This window comes from Sarcophilus harrisii, chromosome 1 (assembly GCF_902635505.1).
Source record: "Sarcophilus harrisii chromosome 1, mSarHar1.11, whole genome shotgun sequence".
In the NCBI taxonomy this organism is placed as follows: Eukaryota; Metazoa; Chordata; class Mammalia; order Dasyuromorphia; family Dasyuridae; genus Sarcophilus; species Sarcophilus harrisii.
In genome coordinates, this window is record NC_045426.1 from 7,938,847 (window position 1) to 7,958,355 (window position 19,509).

The following is a 19,509-nucleotide window of genomic DNA, read 5'->3' on the forward strand; positions in this document are numbered from 1 at the left end:
GAATTTACCTTAAGGGTGTTCTGGGAGTTTTACTGAGATCAATACACAGCTATTGAAGTCAGTCTCTCCTGAGGACACAATAGGCATGGTCCCAAGCTTCCCTTTCGGTTCCAGGTACCAGATTTCAAAGGAATGCCCGCTTCTGTATTTGGTATAGGTTTTAGTTGGGTAATGATACAAATTATTTTCATAGAAATTTAAGATTTTGGTCAAAAGTTTGTATTTAATTAATGCCTAGACTATTACAGCTTGCTCTCCCTGCTCTCTACTTTCCCCAGCACTTCCCCTCCCTTTTTCTTTCATCTATCCAATATCATGTTACTACAGTTTTTCCCTAAAACCACCTCTTCCTCATGTCACTTTCCTGTTGAATCACTTTCATTGCTTGAAGGATAGAATATAAAATCTTTGGCACCGATTAGTCAAGCACTCCTCCCATCCCCTTCTAGTCTTCTCATTCCTTCCCTACGGGAGCTCTTCTGCCCTTCAGACCAGTTTGCCCTCAGGCACTTGGACCTGCCTGGCTCTTTCATATTTCCTTGTTTTTCCCCTCCAAGAGGCCCCTCTGCTGCTCGCTGCCAAACTGTAGCCAGACCAATCCCATCTTCTCTGAAGCCTTCCCAGACTGTACCAATGCCCATGAATGGATTGTCTCTGCAGCCTGCGGTCTGTGACGGTGCTCGCAGTCTGCAGTGCATGGCAGTGGTGCTCGCGGCCTGCGGTCCGTGGTGTTCACAGCCCACAGTCCTTGGCGCTCACTGCCCATCATACTCTGGCTTGTCCAGTTAGCTCAGGTGTGATAGTCCCACATTTCACTTAATCCTCTTTGCCATCAGGTTGCTGAGAGCAGGCTCAGAGGGTCCTGCGGGCGGTCAGTAGACATTCGCCCAGTTGTTACCAGATGCTTTGCTCACACTTCAGAAGATCCACAATCACTGCCCGTGTTCCTGTCACAGATGATGTTGGGCTCTATTTCACAAACTGCTGTGGCCAAATATAAAAGAAAACAAGGCTGCTCGTGCCTCCCCTCACAGAGGCTAGTTCTCGATACCTTCCTCCAAACTTGGCATACAGCCTGCTAGAACCCAGAACTATTCTGGTACCGACCCAGTCTTTGGGCCCCACGGTTCCCCTCAGACCAGGATGAGACAAGGATGACATTGGACAAACCTCTTTTTTGACTCATCAGGTTGGGGAAGCGTACAGCTTTTCACAGCCAGCCTTTGGAAGCCTTTTCCTTGGCTGGGTCTGCGTGCCAGACAATCCTAACCACTGTTTCCAGAATGAGTTACTAAGGTGATTCAGCAAACATTTATTATTCACCTACGGTATAGGAGACACCTCCAAATATAGCTGTGATTTCAGAGAATGAACTCATTATGGACAGAGACAAAATTAGGAAAAATCTGACATAGTTCCCTTTTATCTCTTTCATTTCGCCTTTCTTGCTTCCCATTATTTTACTTTGGTTTTTTGAGTTTGTCTGTTAACTCTATCCTGGCCTCATTCACCAGACCCCTTGGGGAGGGATTCTCTGTGTCACTAATGTAACCAGTTGGATTCAGCAAACATTTATTATGCACCTATTGTATAGGAAACACATCAAAATGTAGCTGTAATTTTAGAGAGTGAACTCATTATGGACAAATAGAGACAGAATTAAGAAAAATCTGAGATGGAGATCCCTTTTATCTCTTTTATCTCACCTTTCTTGCTTCCCATTATTTTACTTTGGTTTTTTGAGTTTGTCTGTTAACCCTATCCTGGCCTCATTCACCAGTCCTTTGTGGAGCAAATCCTGCAGATGCATGAAGTCAGCCCTTGCCCAGTACAACACAGTAGACAAGGGTAATTTTTTTTTTTTTTTTTTTGCTAAAAATAGTTTTAAAACAAATTCAACAATTTCCCACTTTTAAAACAATATAGTAAACAGAACTTAGTGTATTTTTTGTGGGAACTCAAGTATCATCATCATCATCATCAATGTTGTTTTGATCATGAAAGAAGAGCTTCACGAGTTTGTGAGTTGCTTAGAGCAGTTTATTCCTCATCTGGGTTGCGCCAGATTTGTCTGCATTTTAAATTCTTTTTGCGGTTTCTTTCCCATTGTGAGACTGTCCATTTCCAGGTCTTGTTGCTGTTAGATATGCCTGTCATCCCCCGCCTTCTTCCTCTTCTATTTTTCTAATCTGCTCAGAACTGGAAAATGAGAAAACTAGACATGGTAAAATGGGATTGAAAGTCTAAGCAATTAGACTGTGAGTGAACATTCTCAGGGGCTCTTTAAGAGGACACATGGCTTTGGGCAGGGGCAGGGGGGCTTATGTCAGTGAGGACTGAGAGAAATGCTCCCTCAAGTCAATGAGGCACAGTTTCATCCTGTGTGTTTTTAAGATTTTATTCTTCTTAGTTTTCATGTCTCTATTGCTTCTGCTTTGGAGGTTGGCTGTCTCTAGAAATCTAGAGACACATACACGCTCCCTCACACACACACACACACACACACACACACACACACTCTGGGGTTTGTCCATTTTTTCTTACACTTTCCCAGTCTAAACCATTTTTAATGCTGTATTATTTGCTTTTTCTTTTTCACCCCAGTCTGTGGTCCAATTGTGTCATGGTCATTCCTAAATTTATTTCCAATTGTGTGGGAGTATTCAGGAAAGGGACAGTTTCTTTTTTGAGTTCCATATTCTTGATTTCCCTTCCCCGAGATGACAAGCTATTTGATATAGGTCATACAACACAATTTCTTTTGAAGAAACAAGTATTTTGATAATTTTGACACTTTGTGTGCAAATAACCAACCCTTTTGTTTATTTCTGGAGATAGTGAGGGAAAGGAGAGCAGCTGTGGGGATAGTGAGTCCACACGAGTCATTGGGATGAGGGGATAATTTTCAGTTCTCAGTCCAGTCCTGGTCTTTGACACAAAGAAGCCGAGTCTCTCCAAGGTTAAGTCGCTGGCCTGTGGCCATGTAGGAGGTAATTAGCAGAGGCAGGATTTGAATCCAGCTGAGCTCCTTGGCCACCATGCTTCCCAGTGTCTCTCATTGTCTTTGTCCCCATCATCCCTGTGCTCCCAGGACAGGGCCCTTGCCAACATTGGTGTCTTAATGCTTTGCAGTTGAAGGCAGTGTATAAGTAAGTGTACCTACAGTTACAATATGGTCCTAAGGATCCTTGATGTTGGCTGCTGATCTGCAGCCCCTGATCCCTCTGCTTCCCAAACCCAGAAACTCTTCTCAGTCATTTGCTTCAACAACCTTTCAATTTAACAACATGATGATGGCTCCCTTGGCTTAACCTGTTGTCTTTAGCCACTTGTGCCCTCCTTCCCCAAACTACCTGCTGTTCATTTGGTATCTGGGGGTGGGGGAGTGGGAGGCATTTATTAAGCACCTGCTGCATGCCGGGCACTGTGCTAACCACTTTACACCCCTCTCATTTTTTGCTCACATCAATCTTGCAAAGTACATTCTGCTATTATCCCCATTTTAAAGTTAAAGACACAGAGGCAGGGGAGAACTGACATGTTCAGCTCCACGGAGGTAGGAAATGTCTGTGTTCTGTGTATACTCATAAGCTTGTGTGGTCCGGAGGGTAGCTTTGCTCCCCTTATCTCTAGCACTTAGCCCAGAACAGGCACATATATGTGCTGACTGGCTGGAAATTCACATTTCTAGTTTGATCGCCAGTGAAAACGATGTGAACATGGGGCACGGCAGCAGCGTGTTAGGTGGCCCCCCTTCCTTCCTGAAACCAGCCGTTCTGCAGTGAATTGTTCATTAATTTGGGGGAGGTGAGGAGAACAGCTGCAAAGGATGATACCGTGTTATAGGGAAGGAACTCTCCTTTATCAAAATGGGGTTTTCTTGTCCTAAGTTAATATTTGGCCAGAGGGAGCTAAGAGTTTCTCTGTTATTCGCTCCCATAAAATTGTTTTCTCAGAAGTATTTTTGCCCATCTTTCAAGCCATCCAGATCTGGCCCTGCACCAGGTGGCTCTGAAGGGAAAAGTGAGGCTGGCATCCTCTCCCAACCTCCCTGGCTTCAGTCCAATTCGCTGGCACATCGTGGCATCGCCTCCGGAATGTCAGACGGACAAAGGACAATCAGTAGTGTCCGTAATGATGATCTCGAAGTCGGGGTAGTTTCCAAACCCCTGATTGTGCAGAAGACCCTTCTCTGAGCTTACTCATCCCCACAGGACCCCAACTCTTTCTGAACCCTGGCTTCCTCCTCTCATGTGTCTTGTGCTTCCCTGCCAGCCTCTCATGTCGAGGAGAGGTACAGCAGCAATGGGAGAGGCTGGGGGGCTGCATTGGGGGTCCCCCAGGAAGCGGCCTCAGCAGGTGCCTGCTGTGAGGACAGACAGATGTGAATGACTGGACCAGGTCCTCTTTGTAAGGTCTGCTGTAAGCCAGCATTTTTGTCGTTGCACAGTGTTATAATAACGAACATGGGTCTAGACTCATCGCATCTTCATTGAGGAGAAACAGAGTAATACAGCCCATGAGTTTTCATCCTTTAAAAACCATCTGTGTCCCCCAGGTTCCATTTATGCCGCCCAAACCTGTAGCATTACATGTAAAACCCTTCAAGAGCTCTGTGGGAAGGAGGCTGCTGTTTCTATCTTCAGCATCTGACTTTTCAACTGTACAGTTCATCACTTCTTTCTTAGAAGGTGTGCAAGGTTGCAGATGCGCTCATTTTGAAAGGGAGGCTGGATGCAGGTGTAAGGGAGAACTTTGGAAAATGGAGGATGATGGGTAAGACGGCCTTCTCCTGAGGCTTTACAGAATTGTTGTGATCATCTCCCTGAGCTCCCCGAAACAGAAGTATCGTTTGAGGTCACTTAGAGTCCTTGTGCTGGGGGGCCGTCAGATCTTTCCATTCTCTGCATCTCTACATCTAGTTTAGATTAGCCCAGAGATCCCATGATTCCTGTCCCCCTGGGGAGCACCTCAACGATCTGGGCCCCATTCCCAGAGGGAAGATGATGTTTGGGCATCAGGGGCGACGCCCCAAAAGAACCCCTTGAGCAGAATCGGGAACGGGAGCAGTCTGTCTCCCGACAAAGACATCTCACTCCCCAGTGATGCTCTTATCAGCATAGAGCAAATACTGCTCTAAGTGTGCCTGGACATCATCATCAGGCGGGAAGCAGGGCCTGCATCTTTGGACACTGTCAGGATAGCCCCACGCTTTCTCCTGTGTGTGAGAGCCCGTGGAATCTGCCAGAGATTGATTGACACATTCAGGGGTCTTGGGCACTGCCTGAGTCAGTTTTCCATATTAGGGCTCAATGCTTTTGAGTGACAAGATGTGTCAGATGAGTCGAAAACTACATAAAAGGAAAAAGCGCCTCTACTAACTCTACCGCTAAAAGATGAGCTCAGGTGAATCTTAGAAGCTTAAAGGTCATTTGGTCCACTCCCCTGCCTTAGTCATGAGTCCTCTGCACATTATAGTTGACAACACTGAGAGAGAATGCGCCACCTCGTAGACCTCTCAGTCCATTGTTGGGCAGCTCCTGTAATTGGAAGGTTAATAAAATAGTAGGTTTAGAACTAGAAGAGACCTGAAAGGTTTTCAAAATCCATTCATTTTACAAATGAGGCAGCTGAGGTCCATGCAGGGGACCCCATGCTCGAATCTTACCCCAAGCTAGGGGCCGGGGCCAGATTTCCAGTTGCCTCTAGCTTTGTTCCCCTTTAGTCTGTACATAGAACATATCTACTCTGTTCATAAGTAAGAGATCTCTAGAAGCTTTCTTACCAAATGCACCCAGAGGCCAGGAAAGGGAAGACACCTCGCCTCTCCTTACCTTAGTGGTTAAATGTAGAAAGTTTTGTGACTACGTCCTACCTTGTGACAATGATGCTGTAATTGCTGGAATGGACACAGTGGGTCGTATCTGAACATCATCTGCTTTAGGGGGGATGCGGATTTGTAGAAGAGCTCATTTTGAAAACCCTTGGGGGTTAATGGTGGCTGCTGCACCTGAAGTCAGTGGGCCAGTCATTCTCTGTGGGGAGGATGTGGCCTCTGTAAAATGCCAAATGTGGCAAGGATTCTTTTTTAAGATTCTCTCCCAAATCCCACACTTAGCCTCCCGTTGGCCCTCTTAGAATATCTGACTTCTTGAAAACATGTGTAATTGTACTTGGAGTGAGGCAGCTGAGGGGAGAGAGCTGTTCAGTGAGAAAGGCCCACAGTCAGGACTGGGAATGAGACTTCTGTCTCAACATCCATCATGTTGCCATAGGTAGGTACGTTTTTCCTGGCTGTGACTTAAGGATGGTTCCAGGGGTGATCCAGGGGTAGTTCCAGGGATGACCCAAGGATGGTCACTGCTGTTGTGATCAAGCCCCAAGGGTTTGTTGTCCTGGGGACTTTGAGAAGCTTTGTGTCTCTGACTCATGCAGTGGCTATATGTCCCCTTCTCCCATGTCTCACTTCTTCATTTCTCTCCCCCGCCAGCCCACTTTTACGCTTCCCCTTTAGATTGTGAACTCCCTGAAGGCAGGGACCGATGCCTTAATAAATACCTGGAACATAGTAAGCATTTAATAAATGTTAACTTGTTCTGGTTCAGACTTCCGGTGCTCCCCACTGCCACTTGAGGATGAATCCTCTGCCCTCATCATCAGTTCTCTGGCTTCGATGTTCAGTATTCCTGCCTCCCAGAGAAGTCTTTGCTCTCTGACCTCTATGACATTCTCCCTGTATTTTTCTTTCTTTCTTTTTTTTTTTTCTCCCTCTATTTTTCAAGGAATTTCGTCCTGGGTGCAGTCCTTGTCTTTAAGCCAGTCCCTGTCCTTGTGCTCATGACCTTCAAGGAGAGCCCCTTTCACCTCCAGTTTCTTCTGTCTTCACTCCAACTTAGCGACCCCCAGATGGCCAAAGCTTGCTCTGGGGCCCTTGTTCCTTGTGATCCTCAGCGGCCTCTGTGTCCCCATGTAAGCAGAAGGGGGCCAAGCCCCTTCTTGCTCTTTCCAGTTAGTAGTCCTCCCTCCAGCTCTGGGTGAGTCCGCCACGCTGCTCTCAGACCGCAGACACAGGCTGCAAGCCTCAGGAGCCCGGTGGGACCCTAGAGCTCATGCCCCACTGGCCAGCCATGGGGAGTGCAGGTGTGGACAGCCAAGCTTGGAGCGGGTTCTAGCCTCGATGCTGACCTCCTAGGCAGAGGATCCTCATGTGACAGTGCATAGAGCGCTGGGCCTGGGAGCAGCAAGATCTCAGGTTAGATCTCAGCCCAAACACTTAGCAGCTGTGTGTTCCTGGGCAAACCACTTAGCTTCTTAGTCTCTGTTTCCTCAGCTATAAAATGGGCATAGTAACAACTTACCTCCCATATTACTGGGAAAAAAACCCCAGGATAACATTAATTATCACCTGTACTGTCATCATCATCATTTTAGAGACATCGTTAAACAGAATGGGTTTTCTGTTGTGTTGGCCCGGAAGGCATGGGTGTGGCTAATTTCATAATTAGTGACTGTATTGAGTATTCAAAAAGTCTTTATTTTTAAAAATTCAAAACCAGTTTTTCACCTGTGCTGATTAAGCAGTATTTTGTGTGTGTGTGTGTGTGTGTGTGTGTGTGTGTGTGTGTACATTCATATATGCATACATATTTTTTATCCTGGAACCCTCAACTTCTGAAATGTTTCCTTTAACATTTTATTTTTTTCATTTAGGACTACATTTTTCTCTAAGAAAAATGTGCTTTCAGGGTATCTATCTTTATCTTTTCCTCGTGGATTTTACAGATTTCCTCCCTTAGTGTTTACTGCACACCTGTTGCTGACCTGGTGATTTCAAACCTCAGCTACTTCTTATGATGGAAATAAGCACAAAGTATATTTTGCATTCTTATTTTTATGGGACATGCTTGCAAAGGGATCACCCTTTATTTGTATTTTCTTTTTAAATTATGTGCTAAAAGTCTTTGGAATGTATAAAATATGGACCCCTCTTCTCAGGGAGCTCAGATTTTAGAAGACTCTTCATGTTTTCTTTTCTTTATTTAAAAAATAACTTCTCGGGGCAGCTAGGTGGTGCAGGGGATAGAGCACCAGCCCTGAAGTCAGGAGGACCTGAGTTTAAATCTGGTCTCAGACACTTAATGCTTCCTGAATTCGCGAGCTGGGTGACCCTAGTCACTTGATCCCAATTGCCTCATCAAAAAACAAAAAAACAAAAACATAAAAAAGGTGACTTCAGCTTCTTCCCACAAAGTGGATCCCCACATCCTTAAATCCCCCCTCAAGACGGCCAAATAAACATTTCCTAAATTATGAAGATTTGCTCTAGATTCGACAGGAGATATGGGGAGTGCCATTCTGATCTTGGAGGAGTCCACAGTATAGAATCTGTAGGTCCTCCGTGCCAAATGAAATGAATATAATGTTCATTGACGTAAGCCATTTTAATTTGGGGGTAGGGTGGTGTAGTGGACACTAAAGTTTTAAAATTTGATAGCTCAGATTTTGCTTTTAATATCGAGTGACCTTTTAAGGATTTTCCTAAAAGCGAGGTGACACTTCGGTCTCATTGGAATCGGTTTTGTCAATGGGAGCTCCTTGAAGTCACGGGAGCTCGCCCTAAGTAGGCCAGAACAGAAGCACCACTCTCACACTTGTAATGTTAAGTGTCGCTTGTTCGCTAACTGTGACTAATAGGCGTGAAGTCACAAAGGCAGCTATTAGAATGTTTGGATTTTCAGCTTTCAAATATTGGATCTCCGGGAGAACGAAAGCAAAATCCAGTCTTCTGTTTCTCATTCATTCTCCCCCACATATCCATGGGGATGCAGCATTTGTAAAAGAATCAATTATCCATTTGTTAGTCAGAGGAGCTTTACAAATTATACATTAGCAGATTGATTTCTGAGGTTCACCGTTGGGGGACTGATAGGCTAAGGTGGGATGATGAGTGGTGTCAGGGGAGAAGGGTTTGCCACAAAGAACACAATTAAAAGCAGCTTTCGGAATGACCGTGAATTTATTCCTAATTGAAGAGCTGACATAATCCATACTAAGTGTATTTATTTCAGGCATTTTGCATTAGGCAATTGATTATCACATGAGGTGTGTTTGTTTGGTGGCAGTTTTACCTTTCTTTCTAGTGGAAGATTTTGAGATAGCCTGTAGTGGGCCTGCGTGGAGAAGGTGCGCACGGGCATTTTTCCCTTCCTCTAAAATTCTTTTTTTTTCCCCATTAAAGGAACATTTGTTGTGTGTTCTATGGTGTCAGCTTGACATTATTGATTTTTGAACAGTCAAACTTACTTATATTGTCCAGAATTCCAAACATGTCTCCATCAGAAATAAAATTGTAGCTAATGGAAAATTCAGCTGAGGCCATTTTTCTTTGCCCCCACTGCTGCTGCCGCCCCTCTTCCGCACCTCCTCCTCCACCTTCTGCGGCTCGCTTTTCTTTATGAAATTCTGATTTTGTCAGATTAATCGTTTCACTTGTACGTGTACTCATCGTTGGCGTTGTTCTCGCCCGTAGCCCATTCTGCCTAGTTGGTTGATTGCAAAGGGAGGGTCGACATAAGGATATTTCAGGGATGGCGGCACTTGAAATTTGCTTCATACTTCTTAGCGGGGAAGTTGAGGATGAGATGTGGGGGTCTAGGTGTTTAAAAAAGTAGTTATTTAAGGTTGATGGAATCCTACTGTGCACTGATAGAATTTTCTCCACGTCTGTCAACATCCAGTTCCTTCCTTTTGCTGGACAGGAAATAAAGATGGCAGGTGGATGTGAGCCATTTGTTCCCCATTTACTCTGAAGACCTCTCCTGTGTGCCGGCCCCATACAACTGCAGAGTGAACCATTGACAGACATCAGATTGAAATCCTTGTTTTTTTTCTTTTTTTTTAAAGTATTGATGGCAGCCAAATTTATGTGGTATTGACCCAGGGGAATCGGAATGGCTGTACATCTTCAAGGTGGATTTTTTAGCCTTTTTTTAAAATTTATTTTAGTTTCAGGTTTTTTGGATTAGTGAATTCATTATTCATCCATAATATTTGATGGAAAAACTACCAAGAGCAGAATAAATAACACATAATATAACATAGCAGCATACATTTGCCATGTACATCCATTTCTAGGATGTTGAATTGTCAATTTCTATGCAAAGCTGACCAAAACTGTCCTGAAAACAGGCAGCAAGACCATGACTTGTCTACTGATCATGTTAATGAGTTTGTAAAACAAAATGGAGAATGCTCATATAAAATCTTTAGACATTTTAATTTGCAGGTATTTTATTATCCACTTTGTGAATTAGATGGACACCATACCTCTGGTCCCCATAGGGGTCTGCACTTTTGGTTAGATACAGTCCTTCTCGGAAGGTAAACCTGGAAAACAAAAGGAGAAGAAACTCAAACTGGTACCATTGCTACTTATTTCTAGATATGATTGAGGGGTTTGGTGGACAAGGAAATTGAGTTAATTGTAGTATCCTCAATAGCTTTTATTCTTGGTTCCTTTTAATAAGTGCGGTCAAAAAGTGCGTGTGGTCTTTGTCTTTTGGGGTCCTTTTAGATGGAGGTGCACCTGGCCCTTCTGCCCTCAAGACTCTCTTCAGACCAAATGCTGACATGTCAGAGGGTTTTTGTGTTGCTCAGGGATGGGCCCGGACCTCTGAGATCTGATAAGCTTCACTCTGCCAATCACAGTCCACTAATGTAACAAACATTTATTGAGTAGCAAGGCATTAGAATGGAGCTCCAAACATAAAAAAATGCCCTAGTCCTAGGCTTTAAGTGGCTTATGTTCTCCAGCTAAGTGTCATGCAAAGTGATGAAGGCAGTGGAGACAGAAGAAAATATTTTCATTTGGAGAATTCCTGAAGGAGAGGACATCTCGGCTGAGCTGGAATGATAGAGTGGGGATGGAGTTCATGCCAGTTACTGAGATGGGGAGACCGCAGATCACTCCATGGTGAGACCACTGAATCTAGCCTGTTCAGTTTTACTGGTGCTGAGAAGCTAAGAGGTCAGGTGTCCAGGCAGGGTCACACTGCCCATCCGTGTCCAAGACCAGGTTTGAACTCAGGCCTTTTTTATTCCAAGTGCAACACCATCCACAGTGTCACCCAGCTGCCTAATGATTGAATGGCTTGGATCCAAAGCCTGTAGAAGCATGAACTGTTTAAAAAACAGACTGTACTTTTTCACTGTACTTTGCCTATAAGTCTCCTATATAGATGTGAGGCTGGAAAGTCAGGTTGGCTCTAGATGCAGTCCGAGACGGTAGTCCGAGAGCCTGTGTGCTATTCCGTAGGCAAAGGGAAGACACAGAAGGATTTGGAATGGGACAGTGGCCTAGTCAGTCCAGGTTCTTAGGAGCCTTATCTGGGCAGCTCTATGAAGTTCAGAGTGGTGAAAAGAATACATATTTTTCTAATTCTTTGAAATTTTGGAAAACTTTTCCACCTAATTTAGAAACCCAAAGTTTCCGTGGGCCTATCTGCATTGAGTCTAGAAAGAACATAACAACAGTAAGCCAAAGAATTGAATAATGAACATTATGGACATTAGGCAAATGATTTTTCTATCGGGGAGATAAACATATGCTCTAGTAATGTGACAGTATCTCAAGGCCACTTTTCTCTTCAGAAATATTAAGGTTCTAATAATGGCAGTGCTTTAAGTGGGACAATGCAATTGGCCCTTGGGCGTTTTTCAGTGTTGTGTGGGCAGTGGCTTTGATTTGCTATAGTTTGGCCCACATGGTTACTTAAAGTAACATGGTAGCCCCTACACAGATAAAAATATGGTGCCCAGATTTTTTCAGGGAATGGATCCCAATATCAGCCCCAGTGAAGAGACTCCATCCATCTTCTTTCCATTCCCTTTGCCACAAAGCTGGATCACATCCATCTTCCCTCTCCCTTGGATGATCTCAGGAACCTTATACACATTTGATTTTGGTCTTGCACTCCTTCCCATCCTGCACCTAAAATGAGGAGCCATGAATAGGGGTAGATTTAACTGGGAAAGAATTCTCCAGTGATTAAAAGTATAGAACAGACAGTTTCTGGAGATAATGAGTAGTCTCTTGAGCAAGGCTGGATTATCTGTTAGGGTTGTGGTAGAAAGCAATCCTGGTCAGGTATAGATGGCATCTGATGGCCTTGGGAGGTGCCATCCTCCTGTGAGATTCTGGGGTTGTTTCCCAAACTTTTCTGAAAATGATCACACATTGGGCAGTGTTCACTATCCTCTTCCCAAGATATTCTTTTCTCTCTGGATTTTCATCACATTAGTCTGCCTAATTTTCTACCTTCCTTCTTAGCTTTTCTCTCTCAGTTTCCTTTTGTAGATTTTCTTTGTCTTAACTGCAGGTGCTCCCTATAAATTGGTCCTGGCCTTTGACCCTTGTTGACCTCAGCGGTTTTCTGTGTTTTCTCACTGTTCTTCAGGATTATATAGAGGCACACTCAAGTTATGCTCAAAATAATATCTCTCTCTCTCTCTCTCTCTCTCTCTCTCTCTCTCTCTCTCTCTCTCTTTCTCTCTCTCTCTCTGTGTGTGTGTATATATATATATATATATATATATATAATCATCTCGGTATGCCCTGGAGAGCATCCTGCCAAGGGAATTGAACGTCTCCACAGCATTCATACGTTCCTCATTTACTGTGACTGATGGTTCCCTCTGTGGGTGGTGAGGCGCTGGCTGATGGAGAAGTAAATTGTTAGGCACAAGTTAGCATCAATCCATAATTTGTTGCATCTCAACTTCAGAGACTACATTGAATACCCAGTCTCTGGAAACAGACAGCGTTTTTCATCCGGGGTCCCTTGAAATTGACCAGAGCAGCTAAGTCTTTTAGGGTTGTTGATTGTTACAATACTGTGATTACTGTTTACAATGTTCTGGTTCTGCTCACTTCACTTTGCCTCGGGTCATACAAATCCTCCCAGGTTCTTCTGAAACCATCCAACTTGTCCTTTCTTACAGCACGATTGTATTCCATCACACTCACATACAACTTGTTTAGCCATTTGCCAGTTGGTGGGCATTCCCTGAATTTCCAATTTACACACACACACACACACACACACACACACACACACACACACACATGCTGCTTATAAATATTTTTGGGCATAAAGGTCTTTTCCCCTTTTCTTTGTTCTCTTTGGAATAGAGTGGGATTGCTGAATCAGAAGGTATCCACAGTTTTATCACCCTTTGGGTGCAGTTTCAGGTTGTCCTCCAGAATGGTTAGACCAGTTCACAATTCCCCATATATATCTTGAATATTAAAACCTGATAGAGATATTTGATGGAGATTTTTTTCTTAGTCTTACTTCTTTACCTAATTTCATTAATTTTTAAGCTTTTCAACTTAATGTAACTGAAAGTTTCTATCTTATATTTTGGTCCCTTCTGTTCTATTTTTTTTTTCCTACTAAGAATTGTCTCCCAATCTTAATTTTGAAAGATGCTGTTTTTAAAAAATTGTATGACCTTTTACATCCAGAATATGTATCCATTTCAACCTTACTTTGGCGTATGTTGTGTAGTTTTGCTCTATTCCTAATTCTGCTGGAAAGCATTTTTGTAATTATATTTTTATGTTTAGAGTGTATTGGTAGACTGACTCCAAGATAATGTGCATTATGTAGTAATTTGAAGAGGATTTCCATTTTCTGTTACTTCTTCCTAGATTTTGTTATCACTACCTAGAAATGCTAGTAATTTTGTGATTTTACTTTGTATCCTACTGTTTTATTGATGCAGGATTAATTATCTCAATTAGGGTCTTTAAAAAAATTATTCTCTGGGGTGTCATGATCTGTTTTAGGTCCATTTAACTGTTTTAGGCTTTTTTTTTTTTTGACAACCAGATATTTTGGGGATGCCTTCTAGTAGTAGTTAGCCATTTTCTTCCATAACATTTGGATTTTTGTTAGTTTCTTAGCTAGACCTTGGTCATTTCTTTGACCTTTGCTTTCTTTGCTTGATTCTTATTCCACTTATGGATTTTACTTATCATCATTCCTCATCAATAGTAAAAATTGGGACCCTAGGGTTTTGCCTTTGAGTTAACAGGATCAGGTGTTAAATGGGCTAGAGTTTGCCATTTCAAGAAATTTTGCTATTAAGTAAAGGAATAAAACCCCAACCAAACCAGAGTTAAAATAAATGATCAGTCCCTACTTTGTCAGTTGAGATAGAGCATGCCCTGGAGCCAGAGTTCTGGCTCCAAGTTCCCCTCTGGTCCAGAGTGCCTGGGTGACTTTTAGCCAACTCACTTTCACTTTCATTGCCCTGGACATCTCGTCTCAGACTCTAAAGAAAGAGGAAGTTTCTTTACCAGAGGAAATCTACACAATAAAATCATAAGTCTGGTGTCCTTTTCCTTTAACTCCCCTTCCCCCCTCTCCCCCCAAATAAAATTCCATTGAATACATTGAGATTTTCCTATTTTGAGATGTTGTCTTCAGGCAGAACACGCCAAACACTTCAGAAAATTTAAAAGCAAAACTGCAATCACCCGTTGGGGCCAAGAGAGACCAGTGAGTCTCATTGGGATCCATCTCCATTATTTCCCTTTCTGTGAAAGAAGCCACTAGCGGGCCTACTTTAGGAGTTGGTAAACAGTGGCTGGCCCAAGGGGCTGGCAGGCAGTGGAATTGCTTTCTCACGTCCATTTGTGTATAGCTTTGTGAGGGAGAGTGGGAGGACAGCCCAAAGAAGCTGCTTGTTTCATGTCCTCAGTGATTTACAGTTTCAGTATTTTAAAGGGGGGGGGGAGGGGAACAAAGGTAGTAAAAGCATGTAGATCCTCAAACTTAAGTACTTCCTAAAAACAGCATTGAGTTATTTATAGGAAGTCTATTTCTATTTTAAATGCTTTTGATGGCTGTCTTAATGTAAGCTATAAATAAAAAAGTTAGAATCGAGGTTTGAGAGGGGGGAAAAGCTTAATGAATGATCAAGAAGCAAACTAGAACTTAATGTTTTCCATAAGATTCTTTTAAAATGAAAATTTTCCACTGAATGTTTTTCATAAGATTCTTTTAAAATGAAGATTTTTGAGTGTGAGAGCAGAGTATTTTGTGTAGGGAAATCATTTTCAAAATGGAAGGACACAGATTATCCCTTTTCAACAGAAAATGAATGGAAATGCCCAGATTCTGGGTTTGGAAGCTGTTTTACTTTTGATGTGGGAGGACCTTTTTTTCTACTTTCTGAACTCAAACTGACAAGATAGTTTTTATTTCTTAAATCTTGCAAAGAGGCAGGATAATTGATCACTGATGAACCTTTTCCTAAACTGATGCTTTCTTTTTTATAGAGTCCTGTGAAGATAAATCAGATTAGCCTGGATGAAAGTGGAGAACACATGGGTGTGTGCTCGGAGGATGGCAAGGTACGTGGGTGCTGGAGGCCGATGCATGGGCACCTTGGTGCCTGGAAAAGCAGGAGGTGGAGATGCCTGCTGGAGAGGACCTGCCTCTACTTGGGCACTGGACTTAACCTCCTATTGCTCATAAATATAGTCAAATATATTTTGCACAAATGTGACTTAGGAAAAGTCATTACCATACACAGATATCAATAATGTAACTGGTATTCGACTGCCAAACAGCTCTGGCAAGGGGGCAGTTCTCTTTAATCACCACCTCTGTGCCAGTTAGACTTCCAGGACTAGTCTACTGGTCCGGCAAGACAGGAGCAGTTCAACACCTCTCTACCATAAATCCACAGAATTGGATTTTGTGGCATGATTTCTGTGGGCTGGTGGTTTTCACCCACAAGTTATGAATGTTTCTCTTGAATTATAGAATCTTTTGATAAGCAATCATAGTTTATCAGAAGAATAAAGTGTGTTACAATGGCCACATTAAATAAATGTAAAATCAATGTATGTACAGTTTTCTAAAAAACTGGCAGCAATGTCCTCGATATCGGAGGACATAGATCACTGGTACCGGGTGTAACTAACAATTATCAGGGCCTCTCTGCAGTGGGGCGGCTGACAGTTAGTGGTGGAGGTGATGGATTCTTCCACTTAGAAGAATGTCTTTTTTGTTTTTAAGTCGATGGAAGTCTTTTCCAGTGTGGGTTTGCAATGATAAAATTCTAATGTGCCGTGTATTTAAGCTACTTGTTTAAAATAACATTCCGAGAAGGCAGATGGAGCTTTACAAATCACATCTGAACCACGGCGACGTTACATGACGGGGAGAGGCCGGGTTTAACTAATTTGTTGTCTGTTTTTTAAGTGATCCTAATCCAGGGTCTCCATTAAAAGCGAGACAATTAAAAACAATATCAGCCTTACTGATGCATAGATAAAATGAGAACACATTTATTCTGTCACAATTAGAGAATGATTTTCATCTTCTAGTTGGCAATACCATTTGTTCTTCTTTCTCAGAAAAGCTTTTGAAATCATAATTGGAAACCTCATGCCTTCCCTAAAGTGTTGTCAGGTCCCACAGTGCTTTTTGAAGCCTGAAGATGAACACAGATGTCAAAGCAAGATGAGGAAGGAGTCAGCACATCTAGTAATTGAGGAGGATTAGCCAAACAATTTAAGCATTTTTTGCATTCATCTCTTTGTTGGGGGAAAAAAGCAATTTGCTTTTTCTCCAAGGAGAGGGCTTCTTTTAGTTTACTGAAACAGATGTTCCTTGGCAAGGCCACAGGGTTTCTGAGGAGAAAAGGGGCCAGTGCCCACCTCCAAGATGTTTAGTTTTCTGTAAAAATAAAATGTTATTGATATTTGTTCCCTTTGGTAAATCCATCCCCAACCAGGGCCAGAGAGCTACCCTTGGCTGTTAAGGGTAATAGAGGGAAGAGCAGAAAGCAAAACTAGTATCCCGAAAAAGCCTGGTGTTCTGCGGATGAGTGAGGGGGGACATCCTCTCCCCACTCTTAGGGGCCCAGACACGCCGATTGTTCTGCAACAGCCACATTGCTTTGGCATTTTGCTCTTCACTTGCCATTGTTGTGGTCACAAGGTCTGTCACTGGGGGAGCTCTGCTCTTTGCATTTGTTGTATGAGTCTCTCTGAGTGCTCATTCTGGAGCATGGCCACCGTGTCTTTGGCCCTTCCTCTTGGGAATTGGGAAGTCAGGGTGGCAGAAGGCCTGACTGCAAAGGAGCATCCTTGCCATAACCTGGGAGAGATGGGGAAGAAGGAAGCCTGGCACCTTCAGGGCTCCTGCCCCAGTCCTACCCGCCACTGCCCTCCCACCGTGCAACTCTGCTTGTCTGGCTTGGTGTTCTCCCTCTGCCACTTTAAAATTAGGTGTAGAAAGAATCTTAGTGAACATTAAATACCACAGCCCTGGGCCAAGTGCGAGGGATGCAGAGGGTGAGAAAAGTCAGTCCCTGCTCTCCCAGAATTCACACACTCATGGGGAGGCAACAAGCAGCCCATTAAGTGTGGTCAATCTTAAGCCAGTCACTGGTTCTACGTTCATTTTCACTGTCGCTCTTTGACCCACATAGAGGAAAAGGATCCGGTCCTCATCTCTCTGAGAAACTGTCACCTTTTGTTGTGATCTCCACAGTCACAGGCTTCAGCATAGTCAGTGAGCAAAAGGAGATTTTTTTCTGGAACTCCCTTGCATTCTCCACGATCCAAGCAATGCTGGCAATTTGGTCTCTAGTTCCTCTGCCTCTGAAAACCAACCTGCTCTGCCGGTGATGCTCTGCTAGCTTGCAGAGGCTTTAGCCTAATCTTGCTGGCATGGGGAAGGAGCACAATTGTTAGTTAATTGGAACATCTTTTGACCTTGCCCTTAGTTAGAACTAGAAGTAGTAAACTACTAGTTTACTAGTCGTTTTCTATTCCAGCAGCCACTGAATTTTCCAGATATTCTGGAATATGGAGAATGGCATTTTAACTGCTTCATCTTTTAGGATTTAAATGGTCAGCTGGCATTCTGTCCCCTCCCCTTGCCTTCTTGTCAGTAAGCCTTCCTAAGGCCCTCTGGACTTCATTCTCCAGGATGTCTAACCCGAGATCGGTAACCACCCCATGGTGGTTATCAGTGATGTTAGGACCTTTCTTGTATAGTTCTTTGGCCACCTCTTCTTGCTCTCTTCTACTTCTGTTAAGTCCCAACCATTTTTTCTTTTATCGTGCCCATTTCTGCATGAAACATTCCCTTGATAACTGATTTTCCCATGGGGAATCTCTCGCCTTTGCTGAATCTATTATTGTCTTCTGTTACTTTGCATTGCTTCTTTAGGTCCTCTATTCTCTGAAATTCTGCATTCACTTGGACATATCCTTCCCTTTCTCTTTCCTTTTATCTTTTTTCTTTCCTCAGCTATTTTAAAGCCTAATCAGCCAGTCATTTTACTTTCTTGCTCTTCTTTTTCTTTAGGATTATTTCTTTTTTGGTGGCTTCTGAACAATATCACAAACCTCTAGTCCATACTTCTTCAAGGACTCAACCTACCAGATTTAATCCCTTAAATCTATTCATCATCCCCACTTCTTTATTTTGGTTGTGTGTGTGTGTGTGTGTATGTGTGTGTGTGTGTGTGTGTGTGTGTGTGTGTGTGTGTGTGTGAGAGAGAGAGAGAGAGAGAGAGAGAGAGAGAGAGAGAGAGAGAGAGAGAGATTGAGATCTGATGTGGATGGAACCATCCACCATCTGTTCCTCAATTTCAGTCTGAATTTTGCAATAAGAAGATCATGATCTTAAGGCACAGTCAACTACAGATCATTTTTTGACTGTTGTTATTGTTTGTCCTTCATTCTCAAAGAGCAACATGACATCAGGGAGGTAATGCCGTGACATGCAAGTGAATTGGATTGAAGTGAGGGAGATCACCTGCCTCACTTTCTCCTCCAGAGCCATCTGAGTCCAATGCCAGATATAGACCAGGATGACTGGAGGGCCCTGGTTGCAATGGGAAATTTTGGCCTTTTTAAACTAAGGTCTTCACAGGTTTCAGTTTGACCAAGGGTACATCCATTCAGTGATTAAAGCTAGGTGGTAATTAAGGCAAAAAATCTAATTTTTCACCTAGTTAAAAAAAAAAAAAACAACCCTACCCAAATGAATGAATAAATAAATAAACAAATTGTTTTGATTGATTGTATAGAGAGTCTCCAAATAGTTTTTATTTTCAAAATAAATGTATAGATATTTTTCAATATTTACCCTTGCAAAACCTTGTATTCCAACTTTTTCTCTCTCTCTTCCTCTCACCCTACTTTCCCTAGATAGCAGGTAATCCAATATAAGTTAAACATATGCAGTTCTTCTGTGCTTATTTCCACATTTATCTTGTTGCACAAGAAAAGTCAGATCAAAAAGGGAAAAAAATGAGAAAAAAAACAAAGCAAGGAAACAATAACAAAAAGGAGAAAATACTATGTTGGGATCCATACTCTGTCTCTACAGTCCTCTCTCTGGGTGCAGATGGCTTTCTCCATCACAAGTCTATTTGAATTGATCTGAATCATCTCAATGTTGAAAAGGGCTGCAT

The 19,509-nt window shown here is 42.9% G+C and overlaps 1 protein-coding gene across 3 annotated transcripts in view; it reads left to right on the plus strand.

Moving 5' to 3' along the window:
* VPS41 (VPS41 subunit of HOPS complex) overlaps nt 1-19,509 on the plus strand; it is a 153,439-nt gene that overhangs the window by 61,089 nt on the left and 72,841 nt on the right. For all 3 annotated transcript variants that reach the window (XM_031951910.1, XM_031951907.1, XM_031951898.1), the window contains one exon: nt 15,347-15,421. In XM_031951910.1, the coding sequence (XP_031807770.1) occupies nt 15,347-15,421 (75 nt within the window). The remainder of the gene's footprint in view (nt 1-15,346; nt 15,422-19,509) is intronic.